Below are 21,619 nucleotides of genomic sequence, written 5' to 3' on the forward strand. Positions count from 1 at the left end.
TTCCTGTTAACAAGGTAAATATAGGACATTGTAATTGCAGATTGTGTTTTGCATCGTATGCTACACATGCAGATTTAAGCAATACGATGTATGTAATGCAGAATGATTGCAAGGGTGATATTAGGAAAGTTGGGAATTATGTACCACATGACGTGGCAGTAAATTTTGGTAATTAGAATGAATTGAATTATTTCGTTAAATAAATAATTATAAATATGCGTGGCGCACCAATCCGTCAACAACAAACTTATTCTGCCAGCATGAATTCTTGATTCGCTGACTTACCGATGCCTGAAACAGTAACGATGGACGCGCCCAGTAAAACTCCTCGTTCAATAACACGCACGAAACGCCAAGCTTGGAGGATATGAAAACTACAAAAAAATATAATGGAAACTATTTATAATAATAAAATAAATCGCAATTGAATATTGGATTCTGCGGGAGATATACATCGCAACTGGGATAATATGATAATTATTTTAATGCCATTTTTCTTTTAATATCAAGCAAATCTAAATAACGAGCAAGTCGAGGTCAAATCTTGTCTAAAACTGCAATGGATATATTTACTGGATTTATACTTACGTGTTTTTTACTCAATAACGTACAATGTAAGTTGGATCATATTTTTTTCTCACATGCAAGTAACTCATCGCGGACAGCCAAAACTCATTTATTTTCGTTAAGCATTGTCAAATTCCTAGCAAACCAACTTGTTTAAATTGAATTGTTAGCCTTTACGAAAGGAGATAGAATAAATGTGGTCATTTTAAATAAAACTGATTTAAACTGCAGAGAGTGCTTTCATGACATTTTCTAAATATTTTAATATTTTGCAGATGTATCGTCCGCTTGTGATAGTCCAGAACCACCTAGTGTTGATAACATGACCGCTGTTTTGGGATATTTAGATTTTGTATTTGATTGCGAAACATGGGTCGTGTACGTGAAGTAAGTAAAGCTTCAGCACATTGAAAAAACTGGGCAATATATTCATATCATGGACAAATTACTTGGATGGGTTGTATGTAACCACAGGACCAAAACTTAATGATATATATTATACAACACCCATCTGTAACTCTTCTTGTAAATTGAGCGATATAACACTGCTTGAATATTCCTGCATTTTCTGAATATGACGAATTTCATATGTTTTTGCAGCGTTTCGTCTTGCAAGCTTGAAAAACTCGGTTTAACGAGCATAGACGGCGTATTTATCGATGCTTCTTCCAGTATCAATATTGCGAACGTTGGAAGTACATGTCAATTTACATTAGATGCGGTCAATGAAGTTTACTATGCCGTTTTTAACTGGAATGAGTGTAACCCAACTATTGCTGTGAGTATTTATGTGATCCTTTATATATGTGAGTATATATATGATCCTTCAGCGAAGAAACCACCTCTGTATCCTGGGTTAGAATAGAAAACTGTGAGAAAAGGTAATGAGGATGAATATACGAAGTAGAAATCATGATAAATACCGGTATATTGGATAGGTTGAAAAAAAATGTGAATATGATACCGTGTTCCCCAAAAATAATACTGGGTCTTATTTCAATTTTCTCCCGAAAATTAACTCTAGGGCCTATTTTCGGGGGATGTCTTATATTTTCATTTATCGAAAACAAACTTACAAATTAGAGAATTGCGAGATTTTGAAATATAGAAAATATGAAAATCGATATCCATCTGCTTATGAATAACTCCTTTTTATTCAAGATAACTGCAAAACATAGACTATCAATCTTTTAAAACGCGTATAGAAGAAATTTCTTGCTATCGACTAGGTCAAAAAATGTCGAGTTATTGATTAGGTCTTATTTAGGGGAGGGCTTATATTAAAATCATTTTATATATTCAGACTAGGTCTTATTTTCGAGGAAACATGGAAGCAATGACTTCTTGGTACAAGTTGAACCAATCTAGTCGTCTGAATGTTGTCATAATGAAAACCTGAGAGACGCATTTAATAAATTTTATCTTAATCGTATCTTAACCCACAATTTTTGTAAAAACCTCTCACTTGATTTTTTTGGAGGTTTTTGAAGTCTGTAAGTCATTTTAATGCATTAATAACAGCAATATTATTGTGATAAAAGGATTAACATCTCTGCTTATTGGTACTGCGCCGAAATAACAGGCTTCGCAGGCTTTGTTAGTTTATCTTGTGTTCAAAATAACATTTTGATAAACTAATGTGTCAAGGATCAAAAATCCTAAAATTTTACTTTTTCAAATTAGATATTTAACCTTGGGTGTCGCTGCTGGATAACCAGCTTTGGTTTCTCGAAACTTCCCTTCCTGAGTAAAACTGTAATTTTCATTTTTTTCTCGTATTTTCTGTGTTTATTTTTTTATTCATTTACTGGTTGGAAAAAATAAACTTGACTCGACTTGACCACGTTTATGTAATTGTGCATGTCGATGTAAAACTTTTATACACATATATATATATATTATAACATTTATACAGGAAGACGCTAATTTCGTCAGAACGTTTGAATATTTCTTGCACATGAAGCTGGGAAATTGGAATATTAATGACGTCATAATAAAAAGAGACAACATTGCTTCAATTTCCATCACTTGCTCCTACCTAGTTGGGCCGGATATGACGTTGGGCGCGATAGACCCCGAGCAAGTGTAAGTTTATTATTATTGCAAAAGCAATCTTTCGTAGGCCGGACAATTTTAAAGTCAATTCCGGCCCATAGTACGAGGAATAAATTAGTCTATTTCGAACTATCATATATATACCTAATATATATAACATAAACCAGTTGGGGAGACTTAGGGGGTTGGTGCGAAGTATTGTGATGCAGGTGAATCCGTTCTTGTTTTCGTTATAGAAGTTAGGCGACAGCAGCTAATGGGTAAAGTACCCGCAGCTGACGACTGGTGGTATATTCATTGTTTCGAAAGTTATATATATATTACATATATATATATTATATATATATATTATATATATATATATATATATGTAAGAGTGTCATGTTAATGTAGCTTACCTATACAGCGACATACATACATTTTCTTAAATGAGGAAACCTGTTTATTCTTAATTTTTTGAATCACACCACTGCATAAACCAGACGCTGTTATAGGCAAGCATCAATATACACATAAAATATATCATCTTGCTTCTGAGGCACCGTATCTGGTTCGAACACTCGCTCCGGTTGGTGTTTTCGAAATTCATGTCGAATTACAAGATGCGATTCAGTAGATTTAAGCGATTATACACAAGAAAATGATCCTAAGAAATATACGAGAATTCTAGGAAACACCAAGAGGACCTTTAACCGAAGATTGGATTAAAAAAGCGGATTCGAATCAACCACATGTGTGTTTGTATGCGCTCACTCTTTTTACCTGACAGTGAAAAACAATTTTCATACATGCAGACATTCAATTGCAATGATACGATATATATAGTATATATAGTGAATAAAGCTAGTGTTCCTCTAAATCTACTCGGAAATTATTAATTTTGACGGAACGCGTCAGGTAGAAATCGATATTTTATGAGTCAAAACATGAATGGCCTGGTGCAGACAAATTATTTACAACTATCACAATCTCGCCTAGCGCCGATATATAATATATATAAGATTTTCCATTCCAAACAACGCCTAGAATGAGTACCCACTGAGGTGCGAGAGAGCTACCATTTTTGAAGGTCAGTAATCTTTCCGGTTATTCTATTGTCTACCTAATTTATTGCATTCCGGATAAGGTAGGTACTAATTCGCAATAAAATGTAACAATGTCAAAAATTATAGTAGCCTACATATCAGTTGTCGAGTTTATAAAGTTGAGTCTTCCTATATGATGTCTGCCTATAGGCGATGCTATCGGAATCCAGAACTATAAACAACAGCTGACAAAGATAAATGTTTATAATTAGCATATTATATAATTCTGCGGATAATGGCTTTCTCGGGTGTGCTTGGTTCGCAAAAATGATGTTCGAGAGTTTAATCCAATGAAACACGAGGATATAACCAACATTGCATTTTTGTTGTTATGACGATACTTCCATCGTTATTTCTAAAATGGTACTCCCGTAGTATGTGTACCAGGTTAGACCGTAATTTAATTCCGATTTTCCTTATTTTAGTTCTATTACGAGATGGGAACTGTCTTTGTTAACCAAGTGAAAGCCCATAGGATTCGGTCCTATTACACAACTTGCTGTAAAGTAGGCGAACGAAATTATTTACCTCCATATTGGTGCACACACTTCCGAAGCGCCTCTAAAATATACCTAAAGTTGAATGCCGGGATAGTGCTTGAACACCATTAGTAATTTAACAATTACATTTTGTTTTCAGGAGTTACCAATTGACTGATCAGATTTCCACTGGTTCGTACTCCGTCAGAATGAAAGCATTTGCAGACAGTTCACTCACAAATTCACTGAGCTCTGATAATCGCCTCGTCACTGTTCCAGATTTCTTTTACATTAAAATGGTTATCAAGAAGGCTGGTGTCGGATTGATATTACAAGTATATATTACATTGACTTAACAAACTAGTTTTACTCTTCTGTAGTATTGTATTTGTATTTCACACCAAACACGGCTCAAATAATCAAATAAGAGTATGCAGAAATCTAATATATATTCCGATAAAAAAAAATATGACGTTTCAGATCATGTGACCAAACGAAATACCTCATCTGGTAACCCTAAATCAGTTGATTTTTCCAGATACGTGAACTTTGTTGGCGGCGAACGCCTCCTAAACAGACCCGACCATCTCTCTTATATTCGTCAGACGGTAGACAAACATCCTCATTTAAATGATAAATTAAATCTATTTAGAATAATAGGATCTTTTCTAGATAGTCCCCGCCAAAAAAACACCCTCGCCACCGCTCAAAATAAAATTTAGTAATTATCCAGTTAGGGTATTAAGGAATACAGATAGCGCTGGAAATGCAAATTTTTAAATCCTTCCTAACCTGGACCAAACTAGATAATTACTGATTAAAACGTAGGGTGGGTGTTTTACTCAAATCCCCCATTTTTACATTAGTACATCTACATTTTACAAAAGATTCAAATAATCATATAACGTTGGGATGTAAACCCTAGTTTCAATTTTTTAATTTAGGCCGAATATTGCTGGGCCACGCCTACGTCAGACTCAACGAATAGTGAAAGGATCGATTTAATTGTTGGCGGGTAAGGTTTATATTTCAATTATTCCCGGTCCAATGTAGGCCTGCAGTAACCACAGGTCGAATTGACAATTCAGTAAATCTCACGGAAAGGTAAAATAACAACTCAATTAAATGAACGGTGACGAAGACGAAGAGTGGCGCGTGTGGTTGACGAGCTAATCTAAATCTCTTTTGCATGAAACTCACTCACCCTTTGTTGGACCTATAGAAGTAGCCTAACAGATCCCTATAAGCACAAAACCGAACGATCCGGGAGGAATACTGTCAAAAAATATTTTTGGGATAAAATTCATGACTTTTTGGCAAAATTAAAGCTCCATCTTAGGCAAAATCGTTGTTTACAAATTTATGATATAGTTTGTAAATGTTATATTTTCAGATGTCCTGAAGCAACATTATACGCAGATTCCGGAGTAACCGTGACTGAAAACTATGCCTCTGATACAGTTGTGTTCGGAGTCCGTTCGTTCTTGTGGACTGGGTTCTCTGTGTCCGGACAGGAAATCTATGTTCACTGCAGTCTAGCGTTCTGTGATTCAACTGCACAGACGGGATGTACGACACAAGTAAGTTAGATATTGCAGGAGATGTGCCTGAAAATCGTCTGTCATTACCCACAATGCTATTGCACTGACCACGCATCCTGTTCTAGTCAGTCAAGATATGAGTTTAGGTAGAATTACCAAGCTTATAGTTCCAGCAGCATTGATGTATTACCTCTGCTTCCTCAACTATAATAGCTAAATTATATATGATGATAATTGTAATTTTTTATATATAGAGTTGTTCCGCAAGAAAAAAGCGCAGTATCTTTTCCACGGGACTACGACACGGGACAGAACAACAGCAGAGAAGAACAAATTATACTTCATCTGCAATATCTCCAATATCAATTGCGATAAAGGACTCTATCTGTTTGGTAATGTTACCGGTAGTCATCTAGTTCTGACTTATTCTATCAAAGTAAAAACTTCTGTGAAAAATTGAAAAGCTTGATGTTCATGGGCATTATAACTAAAATGAATAAAAATTGAGTCATGTTGCTTTTAATACTTAAATTAAATATACTTGTTCTATATCTTTCAATGATACATATGTTAATATTCAACAATAAAACTCCAGAAGGAACCGGTTGAATGCGAGCAGATATGCACTGTCATTAACGGTTCGCGAGCTTGTAGATGCTACTCAGACTATCATTTGCAAAACGATGACCAGACGTGCCTGAGAAAAGACCTTGACGAGATGCCGACTTCAACAGGTATATTCTAACGCAGACTGTATAAAACTTAACATAAACGATAGGTTTCAGTAGATTATTTTCATTTGGAGGCACTCGAAATAAAAAATATATTAATAGTGCTTTTGGAATTATAAAATTTCCTATTAAAAGATTCTTCGAGTTATTCTAAATTTTTTGAGTCTATTATATTCTAACAATCTAACTATTTTAATCCCCTCACCCAAATTGTATTGTAATACTAATGATGTCATATTTGAATAGTAGTATTTTCTGGTACCGGTGTTTTTATTTTGTTGATAGGTATCTGTCTGTCTGTGTGTATGTCTGTTAGATGCACGCGATATCTCACGAAAGCGAGATTGAATCTGCTCCAGATTTTGCATGTGCATTCATCATATCTCGGACCAAAAGCCTATTTGAGATTTTGGGCGAATTATGTCGTATAATTAGCGAGTTATTAATTAATTAGTGATGGGACACAAAGTGTCACTATGGAGTAAGAGCGCTGTTTTGGGGGATCCTCCAACTTTCAATCGATGAGTCCTCGGTCTCTGACCGATATTCTTGTTTTTATATTGTACCGTTGCCGCGTTACTACTCTCTTCGCTTAAGTATGTGTTTAGTTTTGCCCTGCTGCTTTTTAAAAAAAACTGTCGTAATAAATTTGTAATCTATCTGCTTTTGTTCCAGAAGTTCCACACAGAACTATTCCTTCCATTTTGCGAAAATGGAAATTAGTAATCGAAAACGCAGAGAACATCGACGTCGAAGGTCTAAAGATGTCCGCCATTGTTGTCTGCATGTTTGCCGTATTTGTTGTGCTCTTATACGCCACCTGCCGGTACTGCAGAACCGTGAGAGCGAGTAATCTGGAAAACCTTGGAAATTTGCCACAAGAAAAGATACCTCTATGTGAAAATGCTTAATCTGTTTATTTCCAATATAATACATAAAATATACTCAGATATTATGTTATAGAATTTCTTTACATCTACAAAACAAAACATATGAAAATACGTGAATTTACTATTACAATACGCCCTTTATATTTGACCATATTTGGCCACCACAAAGGTATGTGTTATTGTGGATTTTTGAATACCTTCGTTTCCATGACAACCCGGTTGCAAGTTGAGAAACTTGCCGAGATAATTGGCAATGATATGTTTCCAAACGTATCCGCAAATTGGGATTCAACAAAACAATGCCAGACTCGTTTTGTCGTCATTTTACGAACACATGGAAATTATTATTTGAAATAAAATCGTATCATGACGTCATCAGTCGAAGTGCTAAAGTTTGTCTATTGATACTAGGGTCATTTCGGTTGTAAATGCTCGATAAATATGTGGGTTTGTGGAAATATCTGTATTTTCTCAAAGTGGAATGATACCACGTAAAAATGTCATTTTCGCCAGTGCTCCTTTTCATAAATATATACCAACTTAATTGCATAATTGTAATGTTATTTTCTTGTATAGCGAGGTTGCTGTTACCCATATAGGTACTTAGTTATTTGATTCATTCCTTTATATTCAGTTTGCAAGTCCGACTGGAATTGCACCCCGATGCACAAGTATAAGTTTATTTTGACTCCATAATCAGCATGTAAGGCGAGGAATAATGAATTAAAATAAAAAATAAATTAAAAATGAATTACAGAATCAGTATAGCTGAGAAACCCCAAAGTAAGGTTAAAGTATACAAAATTTATCCAAAAGAAGCGGTGTGTATTCGCTATTCTCAGTACTCATAAATTTGAACCAGGAGGAAAGACTGTTTTAATTGCCCCCTTTGGGTTTCGTAACACAATAAACATGTTGCGTAAACGCCAGAAGTGTGGTTTAACGATACATACGACGGATTATGATTTATTTGAGCACACTACATAAAATTGAAAAATAAAATTTACGTGATTAGAGGTATTGACCATAATTTTCGTCCGACGTGGTGACTGCTCTTCCACGCTCATTCGCTCCAAAACAAGATTTAGGTTATGGCAACATTGATACTCGTTATTAACATAAATTGTTTCAAATTTAAATTTAGCGTTCGCGAATTTTATAATGCGTTGCTTACAACCATTACAGAAATATTAATAGTAGTCAAAGCAAAAGTACCCACCTTTAAGAAGAAATGTTTGAACGAGTTATATGCAATTATAAAAGTGTTACATCTTCCCTATCCAAATCAATCTCTGCCACAAAACTGATCAATAAGATGCCAGGTGATTGATGTTGTTTGTGAAAATAAAAACACATTCCGGATTAGCAATACATAATTATAACTGGCAACGTCAGTATTGATTTTAATCTTTCATAAATTTATTGAATAAACAAGTACGTGGTATCGGAGGCACATCCAATCGTCCAGACTTGTTTTTCGGATTTGATTGAAGCACAGTGAACAGCTAATAAATGAAATAGCATTTGTTAGTTCCCATGTTAGTGTTAGTTCCCATTCAACTAATAGAGAATAAGAATGTAGTCTAGTAGATTTGAGTTTACATATGATACATATATTGTCTGCAGATAGAATGTCATCTTTAGCCAGTTGTAGTGAAGTGTTTGCATTTTAAATTAAGTATATGCCACGATTTTGATATAAATACTCCATGAAAGAAAAAGGATAATGAGTATGTATACCAGACTGCAAAGATATGTTCCAAAATGCCACGATTTTGCTATCGCAATTCCATGGAATACGAAATGTATTTCTAGTTGTCATGTCTCCAACTCATTACGATGTCGTTATTCAAACTAAAACAAATTCTGTGGTCGATAAACCAAATCCTATACGCCATTTGCAACTTTGTGCCGTGCCGGATGAAAATGATCGTCCACTGTGGCAAATCTATCTATTTCGCAATTTGAGTTCGCAAATAAAAGCCATGTTTGGGTCATGCATTGAGCGTGTATTTCCTTACGTGCTCGTCATAAACAAGGGACGTCAATAAAACGGGTGTTGGTGCCTAGTCAACACAAAATACGACGCAAACAGTTTCGCAATACGGGTGTTATGAGTAATTGCACAAGCGCCGTCATATTGCCGACGAATCATTTATTTTCCTGTTACTTAAACTTTGATGACTTGAGCTGCACAGATGGAAATGTGCCGACAAAGTTGTGTCTTTGTTCATGGAGATAAGCAAGAAATTCGTTGTAGTAAAAGCTTGGCCTTTTATTCCCATACCTTCCGTACCTGTTTGAGTCGTATTTAATTAAAAGGGGAGGTGGAAATGGACGACAAGCGGTTGGTCGACTGCAGATTGTGTAAATAAAATATATGCAAGCGTTGCATTCACACTGTGTGAAATACCTGAACAAACAACAGTGAACAATGCGAATGATAAATTTTATTAATATTTCATATACAACCTACCAGTGACTGCTTGGTCAGTTTTCATCTAAGTCAGAATCAGTCAGCGAAATTGATGTGCATTGGTGTGTTCTGTGTTGGTCACCACTACGAAGTAAAGTTTGTGTTGCCACATCTGTTCTTTCTCTTTCCGATTAGCGCACATTATATTTCCGCTTGCTACCGCAGTACAACTGTTGGAGAATTGTTCTTTATGGTCAACTGTTGTTTCCCATCGTTTGCAGAGCAAGTTTCGAGCCTTTAAACAAGTTGAAGTGAGTAAAAACGAGACGAGAAAAGCTAGTTACCCGGAAAGGGGTTACATGTTATAATAAAAGCAGGCGCGAAAATATCGTTGGTGGATCGTGTGCTTGAAACAAAAACTTCGAATTACTGTTTTTTATGCATATTCATGTTCTACTTACGACTAAAAATTATTGTTGATAAAATTTGAGAAAAATATTTGTATGTTTTTGTTTTCGTGTTGTTTTTTAAGTTGTAATTAGATTCATATATAAGATTGAAAAACTATTTCCAGACTGAACAAATTTGCCTTTCAGAATCATATTTCCAAAACTCAAAATTCTTAAAAAGCGGAAGACAATAAATAATGTCATAACGTAATATATTATGTTAATCTGGTAAATTAATTTTTCACTGAGTGGGCGTTACATCGAGGAACATATGGAACCAGGAGACCATTAAATAATTCACGATTTCGAAAGTTATCGAGAGAAAATAATGTAAAACATAGTAGAATTTTAGTATCATTCAATCGTCGGAATAAAAATAAAACAGTAATTCCCGGAGAAAATGTAAAATCACAGCGTATTGCAAGCAAGTTCAGACATTATTTTTGATAGTTTTCTGCATAGTAGAAAGTAAGTAAATTTTACATTCCTAATGTTGAACAATAAGGTATTATATGAATAATACCTTCTACATGTGGCTCGACACATTACGAAATAATAAGGGTATTTACATTTAGCTACTTGAGCAAAGTAAGATGACAGGTCATCACGAGGCAGCAGTCGGCAGGGTATGATATGAGTATATTGGTCTACATTAATAGCTGATTTGCAAAGTACTTCAGTGCAAATATATTTTGTTTACTGCGGTAGCCCCATTTGGTTGAAGTGTAGTTGCCTTCTGACTGAACGTGATGGAGGTCGTGGATCGTGGCCGTATTTTATGGACGCTCTTCGAATTGAAAATTTAGTTTTACGGTTATAATAATGCGACATAGGAATATTTTATTACTTGGTTACTAGTGTATTATTTTGAAGCTCAATTAACAAACCTTTGACACTCGTGTCAAATCTGACAAACTGTGTTTTACTGTGACAAGGGTATTTCACATTGTGAAAAGGAAAGGAAACAGTTTAAATACCAAGTAAATTATTACGATTATTCGTATCTTTATTTCAACTATATTGAAAATTGGTCCTAAATATTGTTGCATCTGCGTAAAAGCACTCATGCAAGAGTTCAAAGCCAGACAAAGAAATTGTAGTCTGAAATAAACAACGAGTCACACACGCCGTTACGATTTAGTGTCCGAAAGCTGTAAACAACGCAGCAGACAAGAGACATCAACGCAGCGAATGAAGTCTGTGGCAAATGTGGCGTCAATTGAGAACAAATGGTCACTGGTTTATTCTGCGGAAGTACGGTGGCAATTAAAAAATTTGAAGAGAAAACTTTTATGAGAAATTGGGATGCTGCATGACACAAAACGCGCAAGAGTGGCTTTGTTACATGCATGTTATTGTAGCCTAGTTTGGCAGAAATTTCATAGTCTAAGAATTGAATACCGGTACGTTTTCATTAGTAATATCATATGTGATGTCGATTGCGTGTTTTCTGTTTTCGTGGGTGACTTTCTAGAACATTTTCAGTTGATTCATGTGTATCAAGTACGCCTCAAAGTTCAGCTATTATTTAAATGTTATCTACAGTTAAGTAGACGGAATAATTTGGTGACAAAGTATGATATTGCATTCACGATGTTTCTATTTTTGATAGTAATTTTTTGTTTATAATTTTGTTATTTCTAGAGAATATATATTCTTATTTACTATGGCGCCTACATTAGCTCAAGCTAAGCACAGAAAATGGTGGATAGCTATAACAGCGGTTATAGAAAACTTGACGTTTGCGGCTGTATTACTAGGATGGAGTTCGTTACTGTTAATGTTGAAAAAAGAAGGGTTTTATTCAAACCTTTGTATTGAAGGTAAGTATTGGCTTTTTACCCTCTATAATTAAGGGTAGAATATTGACAAAACTGCAGAATGAATATCTTTAAAAGTAATGAGAAATCCTCGTCCCGTGTCACCAGGATACCACCTCAATAATAGTATTGATCTTCGCCGTTCAGCCGTTGGGGAGGCCGATTAAGAATCGGGAAAGTTACCGACATTATTCCTGTGCTGATATCGGGTCGGGATGCGACAAGACTCAATGGGGATCTAAATCGTAGCCACAAAAATCCAATTTACTTTTCGGGTTAACATATCCCGTTTCTACTAAACTGTTAATTTCGTTGGACGAAATCTTGTTGATATTCATTGCGCAAGATAGGCAGCATATTCCGAATCGACTGATTGTTTTGCGCTTAGTACATGTATGTATTTATATATTTGCTTTTTTAGAAAATGAAAACGGAACATTATATAACACTACCTCACCAAATGCGACGTCACCAGCGCCAGTCATGTTTACCTCGACCGTAAGTAGATTTTTATTGCTTCCCTATTTCGGTTTTTGTTAGTTTTTTTATAATTTGGAATTTTCATTTCTGAGTACACATTTTTCAGAGAATTTGTACAGGTGTTATCCCTGAGAAACATATAGAAATTACTACAGAAAAGTGCAAATAAATTTACGTAATCCTAGTTCCGCATTGTGCAACCGCTAAACTGTTTGTTATTAGCGAATCAAATACATAAAATGTCACCTTTCGAAAATCGTTTTATTTTTATAACACATCAAGCATGGGCCGATGGAAATGACCCCAATTGCCCTGCAATTCAAAATTGTGATATGGCTATCTTAGATTTGCCTTCATTTTCGGAGGCACGAATTCAAACGAGCTCGTTGCATACTCGAAAAATTATCGGATAAATTATAGGAAAGCGTGATTAACTATGATCATATGATCAGTAAGAGAGTTAATTTTGCTTTTCAAATTATTCTAGTACTGTATTTGAAAAATACCTTTAAATGAAGTACATCCATCCTAAAATTTCACTGGTAAAATTATATGGATCATAATCCGGGAGATTTATTGAACCATTATTTCATACTACTGTAAATTGAATGGGAAATATCCCAACAGAAAGATTCATAATAATTCTTCACCAGTGATAAAATTTAATTCAGAAAGACTCAACATCTGAAATACATATACTGGCAAAACTTCAAAAGCGAAGTGATTGATTGCTCGGCGGTTGTCGAATTTAAAACTTAAATATTCGAATCGCTGTTTGAATAAAAAAAAATAAAAATTCTAAGGCTTTCCAATATTATATACATGTATGTTAGTATGTATATATGCATAGAAAAAATAATGAAAATTAGTTAACATGTTTACTCGCACCAGCGGATGGAAAATACGATAGTTTGTGCTATATAGTGCGTATTAAATGTATTTTATTGTCTCCGTGCGACAATTTCGCTGAGTAATAATATTGATTTTGAAACGGACGATAGGTCGTTCAATTACAAACACTCAAAACGTGATTTCACAACATTTTACTGCGACGTTTATTACGTCACACTAGTTTAATATTGACGAATTTGCTTAACGTGGCCGAAAAATCGTACCCGGCCAAGTATGGGACACTGTTGAGCCGAGACTTCCAGCTAATCAGAATTCAAACATGAACTTCGACGAACTCGCGTAATAAAATAGTGAGAAATTTGGAAGCTATACCTAGATCATGCGCGTAGAATAGTTTATTATTCAAGAGTTCGTACCCGGCCAAGTATGGGACGCTGTTGAGCCGAGACTTCAAGCTACCCGGAATTCAAACATGAACTTCGACGAACTCGCGTAATAAAATAGTGAGAAAATTGGAAGCTATACCAAGATCATGCGCGTAGAATAGTTTATTGTAGAAGAGTTATGATATTGTCTTATCGTTATTGAAGGATGAATGCGAAATTTATAGCAGGCACCATAATAAAGACTAATCGTGAAGTCTGGTTTTGATAATAATATAATATCAATAGATACGGCCTTGAGTTTTATGTTGGGCGGGCGTTGTCTCAAAGTGTGACATAACGCTATTGCACTAAATGGGTTATTTCACTTTTCTTCAAAGGCCGGAAAATGGGTTTGCGTTCAGAGGGCATCACGCTACTGAATTCTTCTGCTTCTATATCTCTATTTCTAACCACCCCATACCGGCGAATTTCACCTTTGGTTTCATCTGGCGATGGCAACCCTTCATTTCACTGCGGCGTTTATTGCGTCACACTGGATGATGAATATGATTCCTTAAAATGTTTTTATTTTTATTTTCTGGCCACCTCGTTCTTGTCTATCCCTGTTATTATATAACTTTTCAAATCTTTTGTATGACAGAGCTCGTGAAAGTCCACTTAGCTGTAAAGATTGTCTTTTATTTTCAAAGTAATCGCGAATCGTGTATCAAAACTGTGTAATGTTATTTTTCGAACAGAACTCAACTCCCACAGAATCTGAATTCCAGCATCCAACATGTGCAGCACAAGACGAAATCTTGAACCGGTATTTTTCTATTGGATCTAGTCTTCTCAGTGCAGTAACTGTTGTTCTCGGTATAATCATGGACAAGTATGGATCACGAGTTATGAGAATGGTTGGATGGTAAGTATGTGAATGAATTTAGATCTCGACTTTATTCGTGATCGAATTATATTTCATACATATGCACGTCAGCTACTCCTATGGGGTGAACCCATGTGAAAATATTATTTTTCTCGAAAGTTAAAAGCAAAACTTCTTGGTAATCAATAATTATAATATATCGACAGGGCGTTTATATATTTTTTAACGTAATCGCGGGAAAGTATAATCAAAAACAACCGTTTTCGCCTGTTAGGTAGGACGAACTTGCAAAGATTTCCGCTAGTTAAATACAGTGCACGATTTAACGCGAACTTCTAATGTAATCCACGTCCATATTACTTTGTGTGAATACTTGAATAGTCAGCCCGTGTTTTCTTGAATACCGTGGTGTTACAATCTGACAGATTTGACGATAGCAAGCCGTAAAATATTATTTTAAGGCTGAAACAAAATAACCAAAGGTTATTCGCGTTCATTTGTTGAAGAAAACAAAAGGTTACTCGAGTTCATACATTATTCAAGAGTCTAAAGGTCGTTTCTCGTTGTTATTGTTTAAATTCACACCAGCTTCGTTTGGATATGCTTGAGTTGATATTTGGAACATTATTCTAATGAATTTCATTTGATTTTCGGCAAACGACAACAACACAGTTCGAAAACAAGGTTAACCTATTAGAATAGTTTCTTAACATAGGGAACCATTGTGTCTTCAACGAAATAGACGTTTATATTAAGTAATTTGTCACTTCCGTTTTCTATAGATATATGATATTGGGCGGCAATACTACAAACAAATTTTTTAGGGCTTTTTCACACCACCCCGAATCTACCCTAATATCAGCAAACAATGACTCGCAAAGAGTTCCTATCTTTCGACAGAAATCTCTCCGACTCCGCACTGACATTTTTGCTCCAAAATAGGTACTTCCGTAGTGTGTGTACCAGGTTAGGGTTAGGCCATCATTTTATTTCGATTTTTCTTATTTTAGTTCTATTATGAGTTCGGGGACTGTCTGTGTTAGACAAGTGAATATACCCCCTGCCCATAGGTTTCAGTCCCTTTACATAACTTGATGTAAAATCTAACCACGAAACCATTTTACGCGTGTTTTATCGCAAGACACAGCGTCCAATATCAACCATTCTTTTTATCTTTTACTTTTGGCAGTATGACAAAGATATTTTATTTTCTAACAGCTGGACATTTATGCTGTCCTGTGCATGTTTTGCAATTGGATCTCTCGACACCGACAGTAAGTAATGAAAAATTGTAATAGCGTTGAAATATTGTACGGCAGAGGTGTCCAAACTTTTAATACATTCCTTCTCTGAGACTCTTCATTCTTGCTTATATATGCCGAGAATTTGAATGCCATCTTCCAAAAACATTGAACATTATACACTTATTTCATCGGATTAAGGTACGGTTTGTGGCAAAAATTTTATACCGGTACGCGACGTTTGTAACTATATATTTGAGGATCTTTCCCTTCTGGGACACGAAATGTATATATAGATCGTTTTGTTATTATTTTGTTGTTCCTCTTGTTGGACGTCTTTCTTTTCGTATTCTTGTTGGTATGTGAAAGTCGCATTTCTTTTTAATTACTGCACCAATTGCTATAAAATTTATTTGCCGGGGTTAAAAATTGTATTTGTCGACATAAGGCTATTGCTTTTATTCATTCCAATTTCTGTGGGCTCTGTGGGATTTCGTTTTTTGTGTGTGTCAAAATTGAATATTGCGCACTTCGTGGCGGTTCCGCGTTTGCATTCGTTGAAATCTGGTGGTCAAGCGAGTCGTGAAGCGAGTCGCGGTACCGGTATTCTACTGTGAAAGATTGCATACCCGCGCGTACTACTTCGTTTTGGTCTCTGTGTGCATTTATTTGAGCATCGCTCTCCTGTTATTTATAATAGTTAAATGTAAAACTTACACCAAGAGTTAGAGCGGGGCCTATGGAAAATTGGAGCCCACTGCGGCCTCACGTATTGCAATCGCGTAACTCCTGTCCTGTATTTAAGCATTGCTATATATATTGTTTTACAGGATACAGTTTTCTTATGGCACCAGCCGTTTGTCTTAATGGTATGGGAGGAATTGTGTACGTGTTTACAAGCTTCCAAATACCAAATTTATTCGAAAATATTCGTTCTACTATGATCGCGTTAATGATCGGATCATATTCTGCGTCTGCAGTGATTTATATGTTATTCAAAGTGAGTATGTGGTTCGGGTTCAAGACAAGTCCTTTTAATCGGGTAATTCCAGATTGTAACTTTTTTTTTCATTTTTATTCAGGCTGCTTATGATACCGGTATACCATTTGCATGGTTGATGATGTTTCATGCAATTTTAGGATTTTTTACATTTATCAATTGTTATATGAATATACCTCAAGAACCTTTACCGGGACCCGATGACATTACCTATGCGTGAGTTACAATTTAGATTATTTTGAATTCCAGATGCCATGTTTCCCCGTATGATTTTTGAAGTTTTTTTTATCCACTTCCATGTGTTATCTTTGTCACAAGTGCTGGTCCCACATGGTAGGTGCCACACATTACAGTCTTTTTGTTTCTTTTGCAGAATCAAATTCAATTTTGGAGATCTGAAGTTTGATCATAAAATATCAGGAAAACAATTTTTACATCATACATCAAGTGTTGGAAGACGAATGAGTAGCATTGATATTGATCCACTTGAGTCGCTGTAAGTTTTCTATCGTTTTCCCTTCTTCGTTTATGATCTCCCTTTTCTCTCACTTTTAAAAATTCTACTTTTTCATAGGATGGACATCAGTAAAAACAAAAATAGCTCCCAAATCGACCCGTTTATCCGAGTTATAGTAACCCCATGTGTATTGTGGAGTTTTTTGACAATTAGTTTAACTCAACTCCGCCTAATCGCATACATGGGATGGATGGAAATGTATTTCAAGGCAGCTGCTGACCTTAATGAATTAGATCAAGAAACTAAAGATGAGACTGGTAAGAATATGTAAGACACAATGATACTAGAATAATGTCTTGTAACCTTTCAGTTGTTGGTAAACTGGAGAAGGGAAGAGTCTACCCCTGACATTGGCAAACACCGTCCGCGGGCCAAATCCGGCCCGCTGGGTGATTCAATCTGGCCCATCTGATGCTGCCGCAACCAAACTAAAACCAAGTTTTGATGTTTTAGCTAAAAAAAAGCTCACTGAATTTGTTGAGATTGCGATTAAATTTAGTTTTGGCACGAGTCTTATTGTTTTCCACTTTTGCTTTTGTAACATATTGTTCATAAAATGTAACTTTTCACGTCACGCTTACATGGCCCGCCAGTCTAGGTGGGCGAAATGTTTGGCCCCTGGTCCAAAAACCTTGCCCCCCCCCCCCCCCATAGGGTCAGACTCGACCCGTTCCATATAGTTTAAGATAAAAAAAAAACGCTGACGCGGCTGGCATTGTTTTTTTGGTGAAAGTAGCATTGATAATGACAAAATCTAAATTATTTAATAAATGCGTAGCAAACTGTAAAATTTAACTTTCATTTTGTGGAATTTAATTGTGCAAAACTTGTACTTGTAGAATGAGCTGTGAATGTAACAAAACCCATTTTTTCACATTTTAGTTGAAAAATACACTTTCATATTTGGGCTTCTGCAAGTCAATTGCTTTTTCATGGCTCCTATAATTGGCACCATTATGGATTGGAAGTTAAAACTATTCAAAAATGAGGATGTCAGACAGTAAGTTGTACTAGTTGTTTTGTAGAGATCTCAAAAGTCTTTAGTAGCTTGAAATCATTCAAATTTGAGAAAATAGATACCGGTAATCAAAATTTTTTCATTTTCAATACAAAAAATTCGTAACTTAATTGCATGAAATATCGTATATATACATACTTTTCTAGATTCTTATCCAAGCGTGAAATGTATTTGAAATATATATAGCCTATTGAAAACGCTTCATTTTCGCATCACATAAGATAGTAAAATGATTTCAATTGTATATATATACCATATTGTTAAGTTTTTATTGAAAAATGTTGGTTTTTGTTTATCATTTCAGTAACGGAAAAGATAGAAAAGGTCAGATCATATGGAACTTGATGATGGCTTTTGGACTGACCAATCTTCTGATGGTCACTTTCGGAATCATAATTATGTTTGAAAAATGCCTTCCTTTACAAGTAAGTGTGGCGCAATATATATATATATATTTTTTTTGATAAAAAGGACAGACTTACAGTTTTATTTATTGTTGCAGGTTGTTGCTTTTGTAATGCACACTGCCATTCGAACTTTTCTGCATTCATCTCTTGGGGGATTATACGCTTGCATGTAAGTAATATGTATTGTTGGAGAAACCAGCCATGAGTCGTAATTGACATCAACGAGGTGTATTCTACCTAATATGAGAAGACCATCTCCAAAAATGTGTATTAATAATGCCCATATTTTATATGAATTTTGAGTTTACACTGTCACTAGTCTTAGAGCACGAGAAAATCATCAGCCAACAAATTGACAATACTAAAAAAATTAGGATTCATTCATACGCCTTCAAATTACTATTTTTTTTTAATTTTGCAGGTATCATTTTTCGCATTTTGGAAAGTTAACTGGACTTTCATCTTTTCTTTCTGCACTGTTTATTTTAATTCAAGATCCTCTATTTGTAGTAATCAACAATTCCCTCGGAGGAGATCCTTTTTGGGTAAGTGGATAATTGAAATGTGCATATGACAACAAATTGCAACTTTGAATCCCGCGGGAGATGATGATATATGTAACTGCTTATTGCCTACAGTTTCTCACTTCAATCTAGTCTAGTTCGTGTATCTAAAACTCAAACTACGGTGCGTGTTAGCTAATCTCGCATGTCCTGCTAGGAATGGCGGCGCTCCAGAAGTGTATGTGCCAATATCGAGGTATCTAATTTTGAAACCTCAGTTCAACCGGAAAGTTTAAGGAAAATCGGAATAAAATTTGGGCCTAACCGTAACCTCGTACATATACTGCGAGAGTACCGGAATGGCAGCCATAAGGTGTTGACCAAATAATCTATTTGATTTCATCTACTCAAAAATATCCTAATTATCTATTCTTAGATTTTCTATGTTTATTTTTATTCATAAGTACCATAGAAAAGCTTCATTACCGAACACAGCTTGCCTTAAAACTTAAAGAAAAATAACACCATCGACTTCCGCATGCACACATACCTTATATTTATGTGCATAGCAGAAAATTGGTGTCTCCATGCTGGGATTTCATGCATCATCCTAGTGTTTGCCAAAAGACAAAAGCTGGCTATGTTCTATGTACTATTATAACTTATAGTCACGGAATCATGGAAGCTGTGTGGCTTCGAATCAGCAGTCATCGCTTATATTTTTTCAGATCAACCTCGGACTTCTTATACTAAGCATATCAGGCTTTGGTCTTCCAATTTACTTATTCATCTACGGGCGAAAATACACGAGACAGTTAAATTTGACCGATGCAATGAAAAAGAAAGCAGAAAAGTTGGATGCTATTGCCGAAGAAGAAGACGACGACGATGAGCCCGCCAAAATGAACGGTAACGGATATCACGTTTCGGATAAAAACCTCAACAAAGAGCCAAAAGACTTGGAAGAAGAACAAGCGCTACATTTGAGTATATCTGCCATTACTTTCTAAACTTTAAAACAACGTCATAACTTTGAACTATATTTTTGAATCCTGCGTGGTACAACTAGATCAGGAGTGGGCAATTACTTTCCTAAGTGGGCCACTCACAGATAATAGACTTGGTTACTGGGCCGGAGGTTTATAACTCAAAATGAAACTGTGAATGAAAACAGTTTATTTGGCTGGCATCGATAATAATCCATCAAACCAAATAACTGCCTGTCGGATCGTTTCACTGATATAAAGCAATAGGTATTCGCTGCAGGAGATGCTGTCGATAAAATTGGAAGATTAGCAAGTGACGTGAATATAGACAGAAGAATTGAAGTACTGAAATTGATGTACCGGAAATTCATATCCATAAAAACTAGTTGTAATTTCAGCAGGTAAAAGTGGGCCGAATGGAAAACTTCAATTTACCCACCCCTGAACTAGATTGGATTCAAAGAGAGACGCCCATGCGTTTTTTTTATTATGCTCACAACAGTGGTTAGGCAAATATTTGTAAACTAGGTTTATAATCTAGACGAGTACGTTTGCAACGAAAATACGTGCTCATTTTTGGTCTCGCGTTTCCAGTGTCTTCGATTAAAATGAGTTAACAATACCCATGGGAAATTATTGCCGACATTACGCCATGAATTGACAATCAGAAAAAATACGACAAGGTCTTTTAATTCGAGAAACTATTTTACATTAATAGCGTTTATTACGGAAACTTATGTCCGTATAGTGCGGGAAAATACAATAACTTTCATTCCTTTTCTGTTTTTCATGCTAGTTATTTTCATTTATATGTCGCATCTGACTGACAATAAACTGTGAACTGATTCAGTTATTAACGAATTAAAAACATGAAATTCTTGATTAATGTCTGTCATTTTGTCCATTTACCGGATACAATGTAAGGGCAGAGTTTTTTAAATCATAATTCTGTGTGGGTGGTATGTCGCCATAGAAAACCCGTAGTACATAGCCACGCATGTTTTTGTTGGAATGCGCATAAGAGAAAATAAAGTTTTGCGCGAATAGATTTCAGTGAGAACGAATAATCGCCATGATGAATTCTTGCGAAAATGGAACATTTGAGCATTGTGGTTTTTGGGCAAACGACTTTTGAGGCAATTGTTTTGCGAGGGTACTTTTCGTGGAATGGGCTTGTTGGAGAAACAACTTTTGTGATATTGCTATCAGAGTAGGATCTATGTACCAGTATCACTTCAACTATTCTTAATTTACAAATATCGCATACACTCATTATTTACTAATACTATAATTTTTGTAGATAGAAATCAAATTCAAATGAAAAGTCCGTT

At 35.4% G+C, this 21,619-nt stretch overlaps 2 protein-coding genes across 3 annotated transcripts; both read left to right on the forward strand.

The window, feature by feature from the left end:
- The first annotated feature begins 100 nt into the window (after positions 1-100).
- On the forward strand, positions 101-7,915 carry LOC120338936 (alpha-tectorin-like). 2 transcript variants are annotated; one of them, XM_039406961.2, is made up of 11 exons: positions 101-168; positions 511-614; positions 843-954; positions 1,168-1,345; positions 2,483-2,652; positions 4,347-4,521; positions 5,131-5,201; positions 5,580-5,766; positions 5,982-6,119; positions 6,323-6,461; positions 7,137-7,915. In XM_039406961.2, exons 2-11 carry the CDS (start codon positions 560-562, stop codon positions 7,367-7,369), a joined length of 1,458 nt encoding a protein of 485 aa, XP_039262895.2. In that variant the 5' UTR covers positions 101-168; positions 511-559; the 3' UTR covers positions 7,370-7,915. The 2 variants fall into 2 exon arrangements, with proteins under 2 accessions (XP_039262895.2, XP_039262885.2); XM_039406951.2 differs by having other exon boundaries at positions 104-168; positions 7,134-7,914.
- Positions 7,916-11,850: 3,935 nt separating this feature from the next.
- Positions 11,851-21,170, forward strand: LOC120338891 (large neutral amino acids transporter small subunit 4-like). The gene is made up of 13 exons (XM_039406881.2): positions 11,851-12,036; positions 12,455-12,531; positions 14,489-14,655; positions 15,835-15,890; positions 16,688-16,857; positions 16,940-17,073; positions 17,231-17,353; positions 17,432-17,631; positions 18,257-18,374; positions 18,697-18,817; positions 18,895-18,968; positions 19,221-19,344; positions 20,031-21,170. The coding sequence occupies exons 1-13, from the start codon at positions 11,880-11,882 to the stop codon at positions 20,310-20,312; spliced, it is 1,803 nt and encodes a 600-aa protein (XP_039262815.2). The 5' UTR covers positions 11,851-11,879; the 3' UTR covers positions 20,313-21,170.
- The last annotated feature ends 449 nt before the right edge of the window (positions 21,171-21,619 follow it).

This window comes from Styela clava, chromosome 1, assembly GCF_964204865.1.
Source record: "Styela clava chromosome 1, kaStyClav1.hap1.2, whole genome shotgun sequence".
NCBI lineage: Eukaryota > Metazoa > Chordata > Ascidiacea > Stolidobranchia > Styelidae > Styela > Styela clava.